The sequence below is a fragment of the Paroedura picta genome, chromosome 15 (assembly GCF_049243985.1).
Source record: "Paroedura picta isolate Pp20150507F chromosome 15, Ppicta_v3.0, whole genome shotgun sequence".
Lineage (NCBI taxonomy): Eukaryota > Metazoa > Chordata > Lepidosauria > Squamata > Gekkonidae > Paroedura > Paroedura picta.
The window spans coordinates 6,014,387-6,032,988 of record NC_135383.1 but is presented as its reverse complement, the minus strand read 5'-3'; the positions used below and the strand labels follow the sequence as shown (position 1 = coordinate 6,032,988).

The window sequence follows — 18,602 nt, the reverse complement described above, 5'->3', positions numbered from 1 at the left end:
TTGTTTACTGTTAGTTGTAGCCTAGGATAGGTTCTGGTCTTTCTCTTCCGTGCAATCCAAACGTAAGCCGGCCCCTTTGGATTAAGTCAAACCGGGATTCTGAAAACTCATTCCGGGGTAAGGTTTAGGACTCTGTTGGGGACCGTTCCAATGATGGTGGTGGTTTCACCCCCCCCCCCCTCCTTCCAGTGTGTCCAGACGGCTTCTATGGAACAAGTTGCCGCCAGCCGTGTCTGTGTCAAAATGGCGGGACGTGCGATCCTGTAACCGGGCACTGCAAATGCCCTGAGGGGTGGATCGGATTGGCCTGTGAGCTGGGTAAGGATACTCCGGTCAACCAATCAGCTAGCCTCCCTCTTAGGAGGAGGGACAGCTGGCAGGGGCTCATGGGAATTGTAGTTCACGGACCTCTGGAGAGCCACCCTTTGGCTAACCCCTGCTGTAGGTTTTTGCAGCTAGTTGGCTTATCCCCGCAAGATGAACGCTGAGAGCCTGTGTGTACCACGCGCCTTCTCTGAACGCATCTTTTTCCCTTAGAGTGCACCCCAGGAACACACGGGATGGACTGCAAACAGAGCTGTGACTGCCAGAACGGGGGGTTGTGTGAGCGGCACACAGGGAACTGCCTTTGCCGAGCTGGTTGGACAGGAGAGAGGTGCCAAAATTGTAAGTAGAGGCATGCCGGGATGCTGAGGGTCTAATTACACATTCTGTAGGGCAGGGGAAGTCAACCTGTGGTCCTCCAGATGTTCAAACTCCACCATCCAGACAGAAATTCAGATCAGACCATCCTTCAGATGGTGGGATGTGGGAGTTTCTAATCAATGCAGGTGTGTAACCAGCGTGGAACAGTTTGCACAGAATTTTAAGACATTTGCATTTTTCAGGAAATTAGGTGGAATGGAAATGATCCACACAAGAAGAAAAGTTGGTCCTTATATGCCGCTTTTCTCTCCCCGAAGGAGTCTCAAAGCGGCTTCCGATCACCTTCCCTTTCCTCTCCCCACCACAGACACCCTGTGGGGTGGGTGAGGCTGAGAGAGCCCTGAGATTCCTGCTCGGTCAGAACAGCTTTCTCAGTGCTGTGGCAAGCCCAAGGTCACCCAGCTGGCTGCATGTGGGGGAGGACTGGGGAATCAAACCCAGCTTGCCAGATCAGAAGTCTGCACTCCTCACACCAAACTGGCTCTCTCACAACAGCAGAACTGGTGCCACAAGGATAGGACATTTGACAGGGGGTTGAATGAGAATGCTCCTGAATTTCAGTGCTTCCCTGGGCTGAGATCTGTCCAGCAAGAGGCAGGACCCAAAAGGAGTTCTCAGGGCGTCTTTCTAACATTTGCTGGAATTTTCCAGATGCAAATTACGGCTGGCATCACGCTCGTCTGGTTTCAATTACCCTCCCCTTCACGGAAAGCGCTGGGACCCGAGCTCTCGAAGGCCAGCCGCTCTACCTCCCTTTTACCTTCTCTCTCCCTGTTTGCCTTGGATCGTCGCCACTTGCTCCTTCTGCCTGAGCCGAGAGCCGGGTAACGAGGCCCAAATGTGCTTGGCACACCCTCGGGGCAACCCCACAGGCCGCAACACGAGCTACGCCGCTTGGGTTACCGCCTGTCCCTCTTGGGAACTTGTAGCCCCAGGGAATTTTGCCAAACCTCCAGGCTAGGCCCCTCGTTTTTTTTCTTTTGCTGCCTTTCAATTCCATATTAGAGGGCAAAGGACCGGTGCCAAGTCCTTGGAGGTCTTCGGGCAACGGGCCAGCTTTTCACCCAACATGTGTGCACCGTCTGAGTTTCTTCCACCCTTTCCCCCTGAGCTTTCTGTGCTGGTCTTCTGAGTGCAAGGAAGGTCGGTGAGAAGGGACGGTTCCACGTTTTGAGCAGCCCTGGGCAGAGAATTCCCAGGGGCCCCCTCCCCTCTTCTACTGACCCCCAGGCCTCCACATAGGCCCTCTTTCCCTTTCCCCCACCCACATGCCACCTACCGGCCTGTGTCCTCCTACTGACTCGTGGCCGAACCACGAACCGAATTGGCAGGTTCGTTGGCGAACCGGCCCGATTTGCAGTTCGTGACCCTGCAAATCCCATTGAAAAGGGTTAGAGTTCCTTTAAACAGGGTTTTGCAGAATGCTCAAAATAACAGCGGAGCTAACGGGAGCAGCCTGCTTCTACCGTCTCCTTGGAAGGGTTTCCTGGGCGGGTGGGAGGACTTCCTGTTCAAGACAGGAAGTCCTCACTGGAGCATTCCTGAAAGGTCCCGGAGGTCTCCCTGCTCCTGCTCCAGCAAGGGACCCCATTTCTCCTAATTTTCTAGCAACTCCTGCCTTGTAACAAGTCCTCTGATCCTTTTGCAGCCTTTTGTGTCAGTTGCCAAGAAGCACCGAGGGACTGGCCAACAGTACGACAGCTAATGACTTCAAGTTTGCTTAATTAGCAAACTGTTGGCATAAAAATTAGGCTGCCTGAGTTTGGGGAGCCCGATCCTTCCAAGGAGCACTGGATCTGGCTTGGTTGCCCCTGTAGACTTCAGCCTCCCTCGGTGAAGACAGAGGCAAGAACAAAACCCAGGGCTACCGGGATTCATCTCGCTAAATCACCCTGGATTGCAGTGAGATTGTCCTGGCATCCAAAGCGTTCTGACGGTGGCCAGGAATAACACTTCCAGTAACATTTGGCTCCCTTCAAGGGAGAGCTTTTCACACCCGACTGAGTCCAGAGGGAGAACGCTTTTCTGAAAAGCACGGCGTGATTTGCATTACTCCTAGCTTCCTCTCTTTCTTCCCTCGTCAGCACTCCCAATCCCTCAGGATGCCAAAAGAAACGGACTTGGACCTTTTCTCTGGCACGGTTTGTGCCGAACATACTCTGCTCCTAAGTTTCTGTTGGAGCAAAGGGACCTCTTGTGCTTCCTTTCGGCCACAGACTGGGTGGTGGCAAGGAAGGAGGACTGGCAAACGGGAAATGGGAAGCACAGTCTGAGACCCTCCTCCCCTACCTTCTACAAGGAACTGTTTGTTTGCAAGAACTGCTTTAGGAGATACAAGTGCAATGAGATGAGGAAGAACACTTCTCCTTCAGTAGGGAGGGCCATTCAAATTGGTTAAGTCATGCCCCCTATTGCTCCTTGGCAGGGCTATGCAAATTTGTGTTGGCTGGATTGGCTCAGAGAAAGGCTGACCCTCCGGTTTCAGTAGCTCTGCTGCTCCGGCCGGATGCTTGAGCCAAGCTCCACTTTCTTGGAGACTCTTACCTTGTTGGTGTGCAAGATGGGAGCTCCAGGGTTTCAAGCTCTGTCTTGGCTCTTCAACGGCACCGAATGCATCTCCTGACAGTAGCACGTACCTCATTTCATTTAAACCCAAGCTTTAATTTAAATCCTTTCTTTCCTTTGCAGCTTGCCCAGCGGGGACACATGGGGACCGGTGCGAGAAGCAGTGTGACTGCGAGAACGACATCTCGTGCCATCCCGTCACAGGGGCTTGCGAGTGCCCGCCAGGGTGGAGGGGACGTCACTGTGAAAAAGGTGAGAGAGCAGACAAAACAAGTACCCTGCCAGGGTGGTGTAGAAGTCAGAGGGTTGAACTAGGCTCTGGGGCGCTCCAGGTTCAAATTCGTCATCTGCCCCAGAAGCTTTCCGGGTGACCTCGGACCAGGCACGTATTTTCATCCTTGTCTACCTCGCAGGGTCGTTGTGAAAATAAAACGGAGGAAGGGAGAATGATGGGGGTCAGTGGATGTTAGTCATAGTCCATCTTGCTCATTGAGATCTGTGTCAGATTACACAGAGAAAGTCAATGCAACCGGTAAGGTGAGACATCTAATAAGAAATGCGATAGGATTTGGATCATTACCTGAAGATCCGTTGGCAGAAGTGTGTGGGAGGTCTCCAGACACCAACTGCAGGTTGGCAACCGTAACTGGGAGCCTCTGCCCATGGTTGTGATCACTGTGGCCTGGGCCTGAGTTGAGCAGAGAGGCTGCTTGACTTGACTTGCTTGCTGTCCTCACATCTCACTCTGCTCCTGACAGAGCGGACTTAATAGGAGCAAAATCCTGCAATTCCTCTTTTGTCTGGCTGAAGAAAGGGGCCTTCCCTCCTCCAGTGTGCATCTTGATCCACGGATCCTCTTCAGCACTTTGACATAGTTTGTGGTTATAATGTTGATTTGTGAGCGACCTCAGGAATCCAGCTGGAAAGGTCAACCAGGACACATCTGACCTAAGTGAACATAATGTCCCAAGTTGGAATAGTGGTTAGAATAAGAGAATCCTAGAGTGGGCGGGGCCAAACAGGCCATCTAGTCCAAGTCCCTGCTCGGTGCAGGATCAGCCTCAAGCACCCAGTGCTGGCTCTCTGGGGTTTCAAGGAGAGGCAAATGTTTTGAACACTCACAACATCCAGTAAGTGGAAATGCTAAGGCATGACCCTTCTGCATACAAAATAAGCACCCTGCCAGGGTGGTATATTTGGTTGGCGTGTTGGGATGGAATCTGGGAGCCCCAGGTTCGAAACCTTCGTCCGCTGCCGAAGCCGTCTGGGTGACCTTGTCCCAGTCACATATTTCCACCCTCATCTACCTCGCAGGGTTGTTGTGAAGATAAAATGGAGGGAGGATGAGGCTGGATCCAGAAGCAGAGAATCACGGAATAAACAATAACGCTGGAGTTGTGTCTGTAGTCCCGTCGAGGGCTGAGGTTGAGGCCTGAGGCAGGATTGCAATCCCGAGTGCACGATCTGCCAGATCCAGCCAGTTCAAAGTGAATCTGACCTGTAGCGCTCATGGGTGGGACAATCTTTTGTTCTGCGTTTGCCTATAAATTGGGGCTGCTGGTGGGCTGCTCTCCGTTCAGTTTGGGTTTTCTGTACCTAAGATCTGGGGTGAGCAAAGAGCGGAAATGAACCCCCAGGGTCATGGTCTCCAAACCCATGAATCTAACAGCCGAGTTCTGTCTCCTGGCCAGACTAAGAGCCCAGATCCCTCTTCCTTCCCCTCCCCAGCAAGTGGGCCCTTTCTGGACCTGAACTTAAGAAAGAATCCTGCATCTAGAACCACCCCCTTCCATGTTCCAGGAACACCACTATGTTCCCTGCATCGGGGGCTTCTGGAATCCTGGCTAAGGCCAAACGTTGGATTCGTCATAAACTTTACACCGGGGGTGGTGGTGGTGGTGGGAGGCCGCAGGGAGTCCGAAGCTCCCGCCAGCTCTTGAGGGCACGGGCTGTCCAAAGAAACACGCTGGCTTGTTAGCGGCTTCCCCGGCCGGGAGACCACCCAGCCAGAAAGCAAGCGGCTGAGTCCGCAGGAAATTAAAGTCCAGCTTTCCCCTAAGGCTCCCCCAATAACCCACTCGGCCGTTTTTAATAACTCCGCCGCTCTGTCGTCACCGCTTGGCCGGTGTCCGTCGGCCTGGCGCTGACTCTGCGTTTTATGCTCCCCGCAGCCTGCCTGCCCGGGTCGTTTGGGAAGGACTGCGCCTCCAGCTGCGGCTGCACTCCAGGGCTCCCCTGCAACCACATCACCGGCGAGTGCGGGTGCCCGCCGGGATTCACGGGCCACGGATGCGAGCAAAGTACGTGCCTTCTTCTCTGGCCGGGCTCTCCGACTGGGTTGGGGCTCGTCCGGTCCAGCTTCCAGGGCATAAACGGGTCAAGAAGCCCACGCCCGGCCGGGCCAAACGGCGGATCAGATCCTGGCGGGTGCTGTGTGCTCACGTCAGCTGAAGAGGGGTGAAATTGCCAAATGGGAAACCGGAGCGGCTGGCTCCGTCCAAGAGGATTAGATTAATAAACCCGGAGAGAGAGAGAGCCGGTCCTGGCAAGGACCACTGCAGCGCAAGCAGCATGGCTGGTGCACATGTGGATTTCGAGGGTCTGTCTCCAGGGTTAGGCCGTTTCAGGCACCCCAGCCATCTGTGTTTGCTAGGGGTGGCATTTTTCAAAGTCCGCTTTCCCTCCCCCTGCTGAGGTTTCTGGATAATGATAGAATCAAAGAGTTGGAAGACTATCCAGTTCTGCTGCTTGAAGACCACCAGTGAGGGGGAGCTCACCACCTCCTTAGGCAGCCCATTCCACTGTTGAACTACTCAGTGAAATTCCCCCCCTCCCCATCCCGATATCTAGCTGGTATTATTCTACTTACAGTTTAAAGCCATTCCCTGCCCCGGTTAAACGGACGATTTCTTAAATACTTCAAGAGAGTCCTCCTGTCCCCTCTCGACCTCCTCTTCTCCAGGCTGGACATCCCCCAGTCCTTCAGCCTTTCCTCACAGGGCTTGGTCCCCAGGCCCTGGATCCTCCTCGCCACTCTCCTCTAAACCCTCTCTATTTCGTCCACCTCCTTGTTGAAGCAAGGCCTCCAGAACTGCACATGGTACTCCAAGTGCGGCCTGACCAGTGCAGAGTACAGAGGGACTGTGACATCTTGTGATTTCGATGCGATGCCCCTGTTGATACAGCCCAAGACTGCATTTGCCTTCTTTACAGCCAGACACGCTGTCCGCTCATGTTTATACAGCCTTCAAGTACCCCCGAGATCTCATTTGCACGCAGAAGTGTATCTCCCGTCCAGCATGTATACTTCTCATTTTTGTGACTCAGATTTAGACCACTCTGAAGTGGCCAGTCCTACGTAACTTGCACCTGCATGAGTCCTGAAGTCACGTTTGACCCTTACTGGGCTCGCTGGGGTCTGTTAGGGCCATTTTGTGGTTGTTCTCTTTCCGGGACACGTTTGGTGTCCAAACGAGGAAACGTCTTTCAGCTTGTCAATCCATGGCATACTGGCTACATCCCAGCAAACCAAAAGCAGCCTGAAGTGGGTGGAATACAGCCTGCAGCGAGATGCAAGATTTACCGTGTGAAATGTCTGAGAGACACCATGGCTGAGGGTCTCTGGATTCCAGCTGCCGGCTCACCCCCTCCCGTCCCTTAGACAGCTGTTAGGATTGCAGAAAACAGCAGGTGGTACTTTTCAGAATATGGAGATAAACATGGACCCTTGCTGATTCCCCCTAGTAAATGCACAGTAAGAAACAGAACTGCCAGTTTTTTGTTTTTTTTTAACAAGCTGGCAATCCCAAACCATGCCGGGGATGGGGACTCCCACACTACAATCCTAGACAGAGTTATGCCCTTCTAAGCCCACTGACTTCAATTGGCTCAGAAAGCTGTAACTATGTTTAGGATGGCACTTTTGCAGGCCTAATGCTCACGGGAAAATGCAAAGTCGAGAGACACTGAATGCCTGAGCGTCAGAACGATCCCTCCTAATAATTGCAAAAAGTCATAGGGTGGCAGGGGCTCATGGGAACTGTAGTCCATTGACCTCTGGGGAGACACAGTTTGGCCACCCTTCCCCTATGCGTTTGACTTCAGTCGACTTGGCAGCCCTTTCCCCTCCACCCCCCTTTCACACATCGGAGACTGGCCTGTCTCTCCGATGCCGTCACTTTAGGTTTAAGGACGATTTAGCGCAGCCTGAAGAGAACTCCTCACAGAAGGCTTTCGCATACAACTTGGCCGCGTGTTTTCATCAGCTCAAAACTGTTCTCGCAGACCTCAACCAGGAAAGAGGAGGCTAGTCCTCATTGTTCACCCCTTGTCAGAATGCGCCCTTTGATTGCTCCCACATTATCAAGCGGGTATAACGTGCGTCCAGACCAGAGCAAGCTGCTCTTCCAGCTGTTACGGGAAAAGCCGGGCCTGTGGTGGAATTTCTGCCCCAGCCGTCTTGCTGTGAGATGCCTCCTTTTCTCTCGTGACGCTGACTCTGTCTCCCACGCAGCCTGTCTGCCAGGGACATTCGGGCCCAACTGCGGCAGGATTTGCCGATGTGCCGGAGTGAACCATGACTGCCACCCAGTGACCGGGGAATGCATCTGCGCACCGGGATTCTACGGCAGCAGCTGCCGGCAGCGTGAGTGCCCCCTAAACAGTTGCTTTCCTGCACAGTGTTCGAATTCACCGGCTTTACCTTCTAAAAATGGGGAATCCCTATCTTTCCCACGTAGTTCGTTTCTCTTCTGAATTGCTCCAAAGGGTGGGTGGGCCCTTTGGCCCTTTGGACGATGTGGACGCCCTTCCCTTGTCTCCGAGGGAGGGAGCATTTTGCTGCAGTCGCTGATGAAGCACTTGGCTACAGATTTTAGCATTCATGGGACTAACACTGCAAACACTTTCACCCCCTGAATGTTCTTTTCTCAGGTTTGCGCAGTCCAAATTTAAACGGTCTGGCTTCCATCGTGAACTCGATGCTTTAGGAATCTTCTGTTGTTGTAGGGCGTCGTCGTTTTGAGGGTTATGGATTTTGTGCTGAGGATCTTGAGTGTGTTGCTCGAGGTCTGCCCCTCCCTTTACTAAGGTGCACATATGCGCTGGATTAAAACGCTGCCAGAAAAGCCGCCTTGCCTGGGTCTTTGGCGTATGATTGCAACAAGATTCACAGCAAGTGGGAGAATCTGTTCACGCTTTTCTACAAGTTGGGAAGCTTAATCCAAAGGTTTGGGCTGTGCAAGGGCGTGCACTTAGCTTAAACCAGATTTTTCCAACTTTTGGACCACGGAGGAGCCCCTGAAATAATTTTTCAGGCTTTGAGGAGCCCTGGAAGGGATGGCAGCTGGCCACGCCTCCCCGCCACACTCCCAAAAGTGACACAATAGGGGGCTGTTGAAGGTGGGAGCTGATGCACAAGCCCGCCCCTCCAAAGTGCAGGAACTACGAGAACTCCCCCTCCGGAAGGGGAAGCAGCTGGTTCCCTAATATGAGGCCAAGCCTATTAACACAGGAGGAGGGGGAAGACCACAGACCATCCCCTCTGTAGCTCCCACGGACCCCTGGTTGAGGATCCCTGGCTTAACCCTTTGGAAAAGCAGTGGAAGATCTGTAAAATCAGGGAGCAATGGGCCCCACTTTCTATGGGCCCCACTTTTCTACCCCAGGCCCCACTTTCTGTGTACAGGAAGAAAAAATGCCACATCTTGGATGTGGCCATATTGCTGCTGTTTGAGAGGACAGAGATGTAGAGCCCCGTCTCTCTGCAGTTTTGCAAAACAACATTGGAATGGGAGTGGGCATTCCACACACCCACACACACACACACACACAGTTTTCCAACCCCTAATGGGGTCCTGTGCCACCTTGTTGCCCGAGTACGGCTATTTCTGTTGCATGTAAGATCATGCATGGAACTGCTCATCGTAGCTCCTCGCCGAGGTTGGTAGGAAGGAAAGAATGTCCCACTTTTTTAAAAAGAGGAAGGAGGGGGGAAAACAAACCCACCTTTCTCCATCACGGTCTGTGTAATGTCCTTACCAGATGCCTGGGCTGCTGAGCTGCTACATGAAAAGGAGTCCCCTCCCTGGCTGGCGGCTTGTCTGCGGTTCTTGCAGATGGGCCATCTGGGGAGACTCCTGTTTCAGGCATCAGACGGAAAGGCCACATGAAACAGGAGTGGTGCCCCTCCATCCCCTGGGCAGTCTGGCAAACTTTGCATTGGATCTGCCGGCTTCATCTCAAGCCAGAGGACTGGGTCTCCTCCTTCCCCCCACCCCACCTGGCCATCGATGCATCAAACCACGTCTGATGCTCTCTGGAGAAGACCTTCCATGTTCAGCGTCTGGTCCCTCTGTTATGCCAGCACCAGCCAAATCTTTGCCTTGGTTTATTTTTTTTTTTCTAACTGCAGTTCTTCTCCTCCTCCCAGGGTGTCCTTCCGGGCGCTATGGCCCAAATTGTGAGAGGCAGTGCAACTGCAAGAACGGGGGGCATTGTGAGACCACCACGGGAGTGTGCCACTGTCCCGCTGGGTACGTGGGGGCCGACTGCAGTACCGGTGAGTGGGATGGGCCACGGGGCGGGATGCGTACCACACCTAGGCTTGTGGGGCTTGCGAGGGAAGGTGGCTTGTGTTGCCTGGGACCAGAAAAGCTACAATGTTTGGAGCCTGTCTGTTTGAGGAGAAGAAGCATCATGGAGCGCAGTTTATAAAATTATGGATCCAGTTCGGTTTCCCCGTTGTGAAATTCGGAGGCGGCCGCTAGAACGGTTTCTAAGCGTTGTTAGCAGGCACTGTGCTTTACAGCAGGGGTAGTCAAACTGCGGCCCTCCAGATGTCCGTGGACTACAATTCCCAGGAGCCCCTGCCAGCGTTCGCTGGCAGGGGCTCATGGGAATTGTAGTCCACGGACATCTGGAGGGCCGCAGTTTGACTACCCCTGCTTTACATCGTGCAAGAAGACAGGCTCATGTCTCTGATTCTGCGGTTCCTTGTGACTCTAGGTGGCTTTTTTGGTGGGATAATGATCATGGCTTCCCTTGAGGGGCTGTTGTGCTGATGAGCTGAGATGGTTTACGGATGACTCCCTTGTAAACAACGCCTTCTTTCTTGTCGATTTTTGTCCGTCTACCCACCCCAATCCGTAGCTTGCCCGGCTGGTCATTTCGGCACCGACTGTGCGCTTGTGTGTTCCTGTGGCGAGGGGGCTGCCTGTCATCCGGTGACTGGTTCCTGCACTTGCCCAGCGGGGAGAACCGGCCCCAGCTGCGAGGAGGGTAAATATTCACCAAATCACGATGCCTGATAAAGCTGTAAGAAGAGAATGGCCTGGGTGGGTTGGGTGGGAACGGGGACCTTCTCTTCTTTGGAAGCTCCCTGGGTGATTTTGCCCGGTCGTTCTCTCTCCGTCTCATCGACCTCACAGGGACGTTGTGAGCACAGATGGAGGGCGGGGGGAGGGCTGGCGTGCACCACCCTCAGTTTCCTAAATCAGCGGTAGTCAACCTGTGGTCCTCCAGAGGTTCATGGACTACAATTCCCATGAGCCCCTGCCAGCAGGCAGGGGCTCATGGGAATTGTAGTCCATGAACATCTGGAGGGCCACAGGTTGACTACCCCTGTCCCAGAGCACTTGAGATCACCGTTGCCATCTCTTCCCTTCTGTGCCACTGATGTGGGCTGCACGTATGTGCTGTCAAGTCAGAACTGACACGGTGACCTCAGCAAAGGGCTTTCGGGGCCACTGCCTTCCTCTGCAGAGGCTTCCTTGGTGTCCTTCCACCCTGCTTAGCTTCTGAGAGCTGATCAGATTGGGCTGCTCTGCTCCACTTTCCCTCCCGGGATGTGCGATGCACACTGTGGTAGAATACTGCAAAAGACAAGAGAGGGGGGAGAGGACCCCCTATGTGATTGCACCACAATCATTTTTGCTCCATGTGTCCCTGACGTGCGTGCTCCCGTGTGTGTACCAACATCACCCAAAAGGCCTATTTTAAGATGACTCCGTGCCTGTTTGAGTGAAGACCTCTTTGCGGCCTGGGCGTTGCTGTTATAACCAGATCGGTGTGGTGCCGGTTCTGCTGGCCCTCAGTCCGTCTGCCTCGTTCTCGTCTCTCCCAGGTTGCCCGAAGAACCGGTATGGGGCCGGCTGTCGGCAGACGTGTGCCTGCCAAAATGGGGGGGTCTGCCTTGCCACGGACGGCTCCTGCCTATGCGGACTTGGGTGGACGGGGAGGTTCTGCGAACTGGGTAAGTCCTCTCTTGTGCTTCCTTGTCTCCCCATCAAACCAGCAGGTGACTAGTCCTCATGTCTTGATCCGCCTGCTGGGGTTCGAGGGTGTGTGTGTGTTTGTGTTTGTGTGTGTGTTTGTGTGTGTGTTTGTGTGTGTGTTTGTGTGTGTGTTTGTGTGTGTGTTTGTGTGTGTGTGGCACTGCCATGCCCGGGACAGAAGGTTAGGGCCTGTTCAAATTCACAGTCAACAGAGTTGCTCCCATCAATGGACGTTCACTCTTTTACTGTGTCTTTCAAGGAGAACGGCTTCAACAGAGCTGGGCTTAATTTCCTAGCCAGGCATGGAAAAACCAGCTTTTCCCCCCTGAACCTCTATGATCAGAGAACTTGAAAGGACCCTTCTTTTATGCCTACTGAATTTATAGCCAGCTAGAGAAGAGTAAATCCTGGTAGAACATTTTTTTTAATGGAGATGTCGGGGAGTTTCCGGTGAGGAAGGATACTTAAGAGCAGGGGTAGTCAAACTGTGGCCGTCCAGATGTCCATGGACTACAATTCCCAGGAGCCCCTGCCAGCATTCGCTGGCAGGGGCTCCTGGGAATTGTAGTCCATGGACATCTGGAGGGCCGCAGTTTGACTACCCCTGCTTAAGAGGAAGAAAAGTCAAGTTTTGAAGGAGCAGGGAAAACTTGGAAGCCGGATGGATAACAAATCTGGATCGCCATTCCCACAGTTTTACCTGCCCCACTTGAAAGAAAACACCCTTTTTGCGGTCTTAACGTAATCTCAGAAATTGTGTCCCCCTCCAGGCTGCCCCCCGGGGAAGTACGGGGCCAGCTGTCGGCTGAACTGCCCCTGCCAAAATAATGCAAGCTGCGATCCAGTGACAGGAGCCTGCCGCTGCCAGAAAGGCCGCTACGGAACGCTGTGTGAACACGGTAAGCCCCCCGAGCAAGACAATCCTTGTGGTTTGTTCAGGATGACATGGTGGGGCCGGTATCCACCCATTGGCCTGCAAGCAGCTGATGGTGTTTGGTTGCCCCAAGCAAGGCTCAGCCACGGCAGCTTTTCGGCCCACTGCTGGGAATGGACAGCATGTTGGTGCCCTGAAAGTTTGTCCCAGCCCCTTATCGGTTGCTCAAACCCACATGATTTGGCTGGCAAAACGGCCAACAGAGGAGGTCTGATTCATGTCAGAGTGGCATTGGGCTAGATGGTCTGGGGGGCGGAGCCTTTCTTCTCAGGTTCCATCAGGCTCCTCCCATCAGCCTGCCAGGCCCCGCCCACTCAGACGCCAACCGCGCCACGACCCTAGGGCATCACGGCCAGCACACAGCAATTTATGAGCTGTGGAACGGACTTGTGCTATTTTAAAGAGATCGCAAAGGGATAAAGAGTGCTGTTATGGTTCTACCATCATTTTCTCGCCTGTTTTCCCTAGCTTGCCCAGCTGGTTTCCACGGAGTCGGGTGCCAGGGGGTGTGCGACTGTAAGAATGGAGCAACCTGCGATCCGGTGACTGGAGAATGTATTTGTCCTCCTGGCTTCTACGGCAATCGATGTCAGGCAGGTGTGTATCCCTCGCCCCCTCCCCTCCCTAGATCTTCTTAGAAGTATGGGATAAACCGTAAGGTCTTGGGACCTCAGAGGCCATCCAGTCCACCCCCTGGCTTAAGGCAGGAAATACAAAGTTGGCACATCCTCAAAAGATGGCCACCCAGCCTGTAGCTGACAAGCCTCCAGCAAGCTGTGAAGATTCTGTGAAAGTTCAAGAGGGTGGCAAGTGACAGTGGATGAGCGATAGGGTTGTGAGTGCCCTGCATAGTGCAGGGGGTTGGACTAGACGACCCAGGAGGGCCCTTCCAACTCTATGATTCTATAAGTGTGTCCCTTAGGTGGTGTGTATGGCAGTGAGGTGCCTTGGGTTGAGCACAAGCTGTACGGCGGACGGATGTACTGATACCTCTCTTGTTTCTGGACGCAGGCTGCGAGGAGGGGCAATTCGGAGAAAAGTGCCAGCATCGGTGCGACTGTGGAAATGGCACGCCGTGTGATCCAATCTCGGGGCGCTGCCTGTGCCCTCCAGGGAAGACCGGCAGCCAGTGTGACGTGGGTGAGAGTGTCAAGGGGGTTATTTGTCCGGGACAGGGAGGAGGGGAAGAGGCACCTCAATGAGCCTGCTGGTCTTTGGGTTTGCTAGCCTCGAACGAACATGCCTTCCTTCTTGACGTAAGGGAGGGACGTACTGGGCATCGTCTTGGATGCCTACTTATATAAGACATGCCTTCTTCCTCCTCTCCCATTCAGGGTTGAGACTGAATAGTTGCTGGACTTTTTCCCTTTCGTATGACGTGTGGACCAGATAGGCCTCCCTCATATGTTAACTTGACCCTTTCTCCTTGATGAGCTAGTTTTCTACCAGCGGGGAGCTGAGTTTGTTCGTAAACTGACTCCCCTTTCTGCATACTCTTCCCTGGCGCAGATTGCCCGCTGCAGAAATTTGGCCCCGACTGCACTCTGTCCTGCGAGTGCCCCCTGACCAACGCGTATTGCAACCCCCGGAACGGGCGGTGCGCTTGCCTCAACGGATACATAGGAAACAGGTGTCGGGAAGGTAAGAGGGCTCGGTCAGTTGTCCCAAAAAATGCTTCCCTTATTGGAGTCCGCCTCCTTTCTCCCAAAAGTCTAGGCGCAGGGTGGCCAGTTCCATCATCGGGAATGCCAGGGAGCACGTGGGGAGGGGAGAGTTTTGGGAGATGAGGGAGCTGGAGAAAGATATGAGCCTGTATTGGCCCCCCTGCAAGGCTGGCGTTTCTTGTCGTCTGGAGAGCGGCTGTAATTCTAGAAGTTAACAACCTTGTTTAGGTAGGGTTGTCCCCCTTCCACTCCAAATCAGAAAATTAACACCTCACCGAGGTGTTGTATTGCATGGTGTAGTGCAGGGGTGGCCAAACAAGTGGCTCTCCAGCTGTCTGTGGACTACAAGTCCCATGAGCCCCTGCCAGCAGCATGCTGCTGGCAGGGGCTCATAGGAATTGTAGTCCACAGACAGCTGGAGAATCACAGTTTGGCCAACCCTTGGTGTAGCAGTTAAGAGCGGCAGCTTCTGATCTGGCTAGCTGGGTTTGATTCCCCACTCCACACGCAGCCAGCTGGGTGACCTTGGGCTAGTCACAGCCCTGATAGTGCTGTTCTCACAGAGCAGACCTGTCAAAACTCCCACAGGGTGTCTGTTGTGGGGAGAAGGAGGGAAGTCAATAATAAGCCGCTTTGAAACTTCTTCGGGCGGTGAAAAGTGGGGTATAAAAAGCAACTCTTCTACCTCTTTTTCTAAGTTTCCTGCTTTTCAGTAAGAAACATGACCGTCCCGACAGCTCTTTGTGAGCATCCCAGCCAAATGTGGCTCTGTACTGATCATGCCCTTCTGTCCTACAACCCTCTAATTAGGTGTTATTGACATGGATTTCCCCCTAAAGGATCTTGGGTATTGTAGTCTAGTAAACGTCCTTCAGCATCTGTTAAGAAGTGCAGGTTTTCTTTGAATCATTGCAATTCCAAGAGGAATTGAGGATGCAACAGAGAATGTGATGTAAATTACCCCCAACTCCAAGTTTGAAACCTAATGGCTTGAGAACTTTAATATTTATTTATTTATCTATTTATTTATATTTGAACTTATATACCGCCGCTCTCTCACTCTCTCTTGTTTCCTAGGAGGACCACCTCAGCTGCTGACCAGCACAAGACAACAGGCGGGACCAAGTGAGTGGGGCATCTCTTTTTGTAGCAAGACTAATTAAAAGCTGCCCTAGGGATGGGCGGGGTATAAATGTAAAAATAAATGTATAAAGCAGGGTATAAATGTAAAAAAATTTTTTAACTGAGCTAGCTGCTGTGCAGCCTGTGATTTAGAGGTGGGGGGGGGGCCCAAAAACAGGCAGAGGAGCTGCATTCAGCCCTCAATTCAGATCTCTCTCCCCCTCCCCCAGAAACAGCATCCGGCATAGGTCCTTCTATTGTTTCTGATTCAAAGGCTGGAAACCCAGTCAGAAATGCTACGGAGCAGTCTTGTCCTGCCTGAAAAGCAGCAGGACAAGACCGAACCTCACGTGAAACGCATACTTTCTTAGGGTGTGTTTCCAGGAAATGTTGGAGCATCTACTTATTTGTTCCACCTGACTTTGCATTCCTGAAGCTGGCAGGGGGACTGGGTTGCATTCACCAGCAGCGACCCTTCTGTGCTTTTGGGTTCTGGTCAGCGATCCCGCCTCCCTCCCCAATGTTTTAACTCTTGCCAGCTTGGGGATGCCTGCTAGGACAGAAAGGTGGGGTGAACATCTTGTTAAATAAATAACACGAAATAGCAGTGGGCCGCCTTGGTGTTTCCCCTCCGTTCTCGTGATGTTTGGATGTTTCCCTTTAGGGCCTAGGAGTTCACTTCATGCTGCATTCCATTCCTCTCCCATTTTAACGTCATCACCCTTGCTCAGACTAATTCCAGAATTGGACCTTGTAAAGTTGATAGGATCACAGAGGTGTGATTAAGGCCACCTGGAATTATGCTGCACTCGCCAGCTAATACACCTGCATTTCGGTTAGCCGATGCACTAAAAAAAAATGGGCTGCAGCCTTAAGCACAATCTGGTCTGGATTTATTATTTTTTCAAAACATCTGATCACAGCATGATTTTTTTTTTTGCCCAGTATTTTAGCACTGTACCTGTTTGCACACTAATAAAACAATTGCACGCAACATAGCAATGCACTGGTGCATCAGCAAAACACTGGCAGAACCTTGTATAACACAGAATCCTGGCTGGATCCGGGGTTTGTGTGTTTGTTGTTGTTGTTGTGTTTTGCAGGGTGAATGAAGGATGGAGTGCCCCTGCAGCACTATGTACAAATAATATTAGAAATAAATTATTAGAAATAAATTATTAGGAATAAAATAAAATAAAGATAGATTACTAGAAATAAAAAGGAATAGCCATACAGAGGATTTTGAAGGCAGCAGCAACCTTGCTGTTTGAAGGCCGCCTGTGCAGTTGTGGGGTTATTTGCGCCTATAGATCTGGCCCTCTTTGTCTGACCCCAATGTACATTTAGCTCTAACAGCAATGCTTTGTGCTTCTAGTGGTGCCCTCTCGGACGTCCTCCCGGGCTTCCCCCAGAATGGCCGCACCCTCTCTGAAGCACTAGGTCTCGCCCTCGTCTTCTCCAAGGGGAACACGGCCCCACAAAGATGGGCCCGGGACAATAATCCAGCCACATGAGCAAGAACTGGGTCGTCAAGGGGACCGTCTGCCTCTGCGCCACCAGCCCACCGTCCCCAAACTCTCACTGAACTGCAAGACTGAGATCAGTTTGGGAAGGTTAAGGATACCTCTTGAACAAACCCACTTGAATCAGCACACGTCTGTCTCCAGCCAAAAACGGCTTTGGGGGTGAAGCCGAGCCTTGCCTCCATGCAAGCGCAGAAGCAATTTGTAAGTATGCGTAGCCATTTGCTGCTCTGGACATTGGCAGCGGAGTGGGTCACTATGACTTCTTTTTTGGAGGGGGGGCGGGAGTTCCTTTTGAAATATCAATAGCTCAATTTTGTATTTATGTAAAGGTATTTATACGGGCAGATGTACAAACGTCGTGTGTTTGTGGGTGCTACTCCCTGTGGGACTGAGTAGCCCTGGAGAGGGGGAAAGAAGAACAAGCAATCTCCACGTGGAGCGGTTTTGGTCCCTGAAGGTCTAAGATTTTGCAAGGCAAAACGTAAGGAGCAAGGAAAACTCTGCCTGCACCATCTCTGTGATAGAGACTCCGTGGAGAAACTCAGGCAGCGCCACAGAATCATAAAGGAAATGTAGGTGGAGGGGGGGGGCTGCTTAGGGTCAGAAATCATTTTGGACCTCATGGGCAGGAGCTTGGCGGTTGCCCCACTCAGCTGTCACAGAAGCCTGGATGATTAACGCCCCTTCTGACGTTTACAGGGGCCGGGCTACTTTAGTTGACACGGTGCTAGTTTTTTGAGCTGCTCAGCGCTCTTGAACCCAGCCCCTGGGGAACCCTCCTTGGGGAAGCTGCTGGGTTTGTCAGGGTGTGTTAATAACAGTCCCACCAGCTAGGTGCTATTTGAGACCGCAGGAGGGCTCACGACGGACCACGTGCGCAAGTGGATCCCACGTTTCCTATGGCAGCTGTAAAACAAACAAAAAAAATTCTCACTTGCTACAGATTGAGAACTTCTGGCTTCCTGTTTTGGAGTGCAGCTAGGAGAACCGGAAAGTGACATTTGTGATCCACATCCACAAATGGCCACCGTTCTAAAGGATGTGAAAGACCAGGCGTGGCCAAACTGTGGCTTTTCAGATGTCCATGGACTACAATTCCCATGAGCCTCTGCCACTGCAGTTATTGAAATTATACCTTTTCCAAGTCCAAAAGACCAGGATTTCCCACCCCCTTCCCCATTTGTAAATAAGAGCCAGGATTTGGGGTCTGCTAAATTCAGTAACAAAGAGCAGAAGGTGCACAGATCCACATCTGCTCTAAAGTAAATTTAATTGAGCTGTGGCATAAAAGCCAAACAGGAGTGACACCCAAGCGCATTTCTTTCTCTTAACCGTCCTGCGGAGGATGCAGGGGAGCCGTTCCTGGTGGATCGGGCCCCATTTCCCTATGCAAAACCCTTTGCAAGTCTGCTTGGGGAACCTTCCCACATCTCCCCTTTGCACACGAGCAAGGGACCGTCTTATAAGCACCATCACAAAATGCATCCCCACAAAAATGCGTTAGGTTCTTACCTGTTTGCATAAAAAGGCATTTATCCACAACTTTATGCTCCCCTGTATTCTGCGGAGACGACAGCAGTATTATGTCCAAAAATTGAAATGAAAACTGGGGTGGTCTTTTTTTTTTTTGGTTTTTTTTTTTAGAAAAATAAAATGAAGGGGAAAATGGCCTTTGGCTCCGTGGTGTGTCCCTGTATCCTCCCCCTCCCATTCAGCATTCTGCCTCCTAGGAGACCCCTTCTCTAGCCTCTTCTTGCTGACCACCGGAATTAAGGACGTGGCCTCAGCTCACGGGCGGGGCTCCAACAAAGGG

General features: G+C 52.3%; 1 protein-coding gene across 3 annotated transcripts in view; it reads left to right on the top strand.

The window, feature by feature from the left end:
- The window catches only part of MEGF6 (multiple EGF like domains 6), a 105,639-nt gene extending 87,181 nt beyond the window's left edge, over nucleotides 1–18,458 (top strand). For all 3 annotated transcript variants that reach the window (XM_077311328.1, XM_077311329.1, XM_077311330.1), the window contains 14 exons: nucleotides 190–318; nucleotides 538–666; nucleotides 3,394–3,522; nucleotides 5,442–5,570; nucleotides 7,784–7,915; nucleotides 9,701–9,829; nucleotides 10,420–10,548; nucleotides 11,393–11,521; nucleotides 12,314–12,442; nucleotides 12,946–13,074; nucleotides 13,489–13,617; nucleotides 13,987–14,118; nucleotides 15,219–15,266; nucleotides 16,639–18,458. In XM_077311328.1, the coding sequence (XP_077167443.1) occupies nucleotides 190–318; nucleotides 538–666; nucleotides 3,394–3,522; nucleotides 5,442–5,570; nucleotides 7,784–7,915; nucleotides 9,701–9,829; nucleotides 10,420–10,548; nucleotides 11,393–11,521; nucleotides 12,314–12,442; nucleotides 12,946–13,074; nucleotides 13,489–13,617; nucleotides 13,987–14,118; nucleotides 15,219–15,266; nucleotides 16,639–16,703 (1,667 nt within the window). In that variant the 3' untranslated portion in view covers nucleotides 16,704–18,458. The remainder of the gene's footprint in view (nucleotides 1–189; nucleotides 319–537; nucleotides 667–3,393; nucleotides 3,523–5,441; nucleotides 5,571–7,783; nucleotides 7,916–9,700; nucleotides 9,830–10,419; nucleotides 10,549–11,392; nucleotides 11,522–12,313; nucleotides 12,443–12,945; nucleotides 13,075–13,488; nucleotides 13,618–13,986; nucleotides 14,119–15,218; nucleotides 15,267–16,638) is intronic.
- The last annotated feature ends 144 nt before the right edge of the window (nucleotides 18,459–18,602 follow it).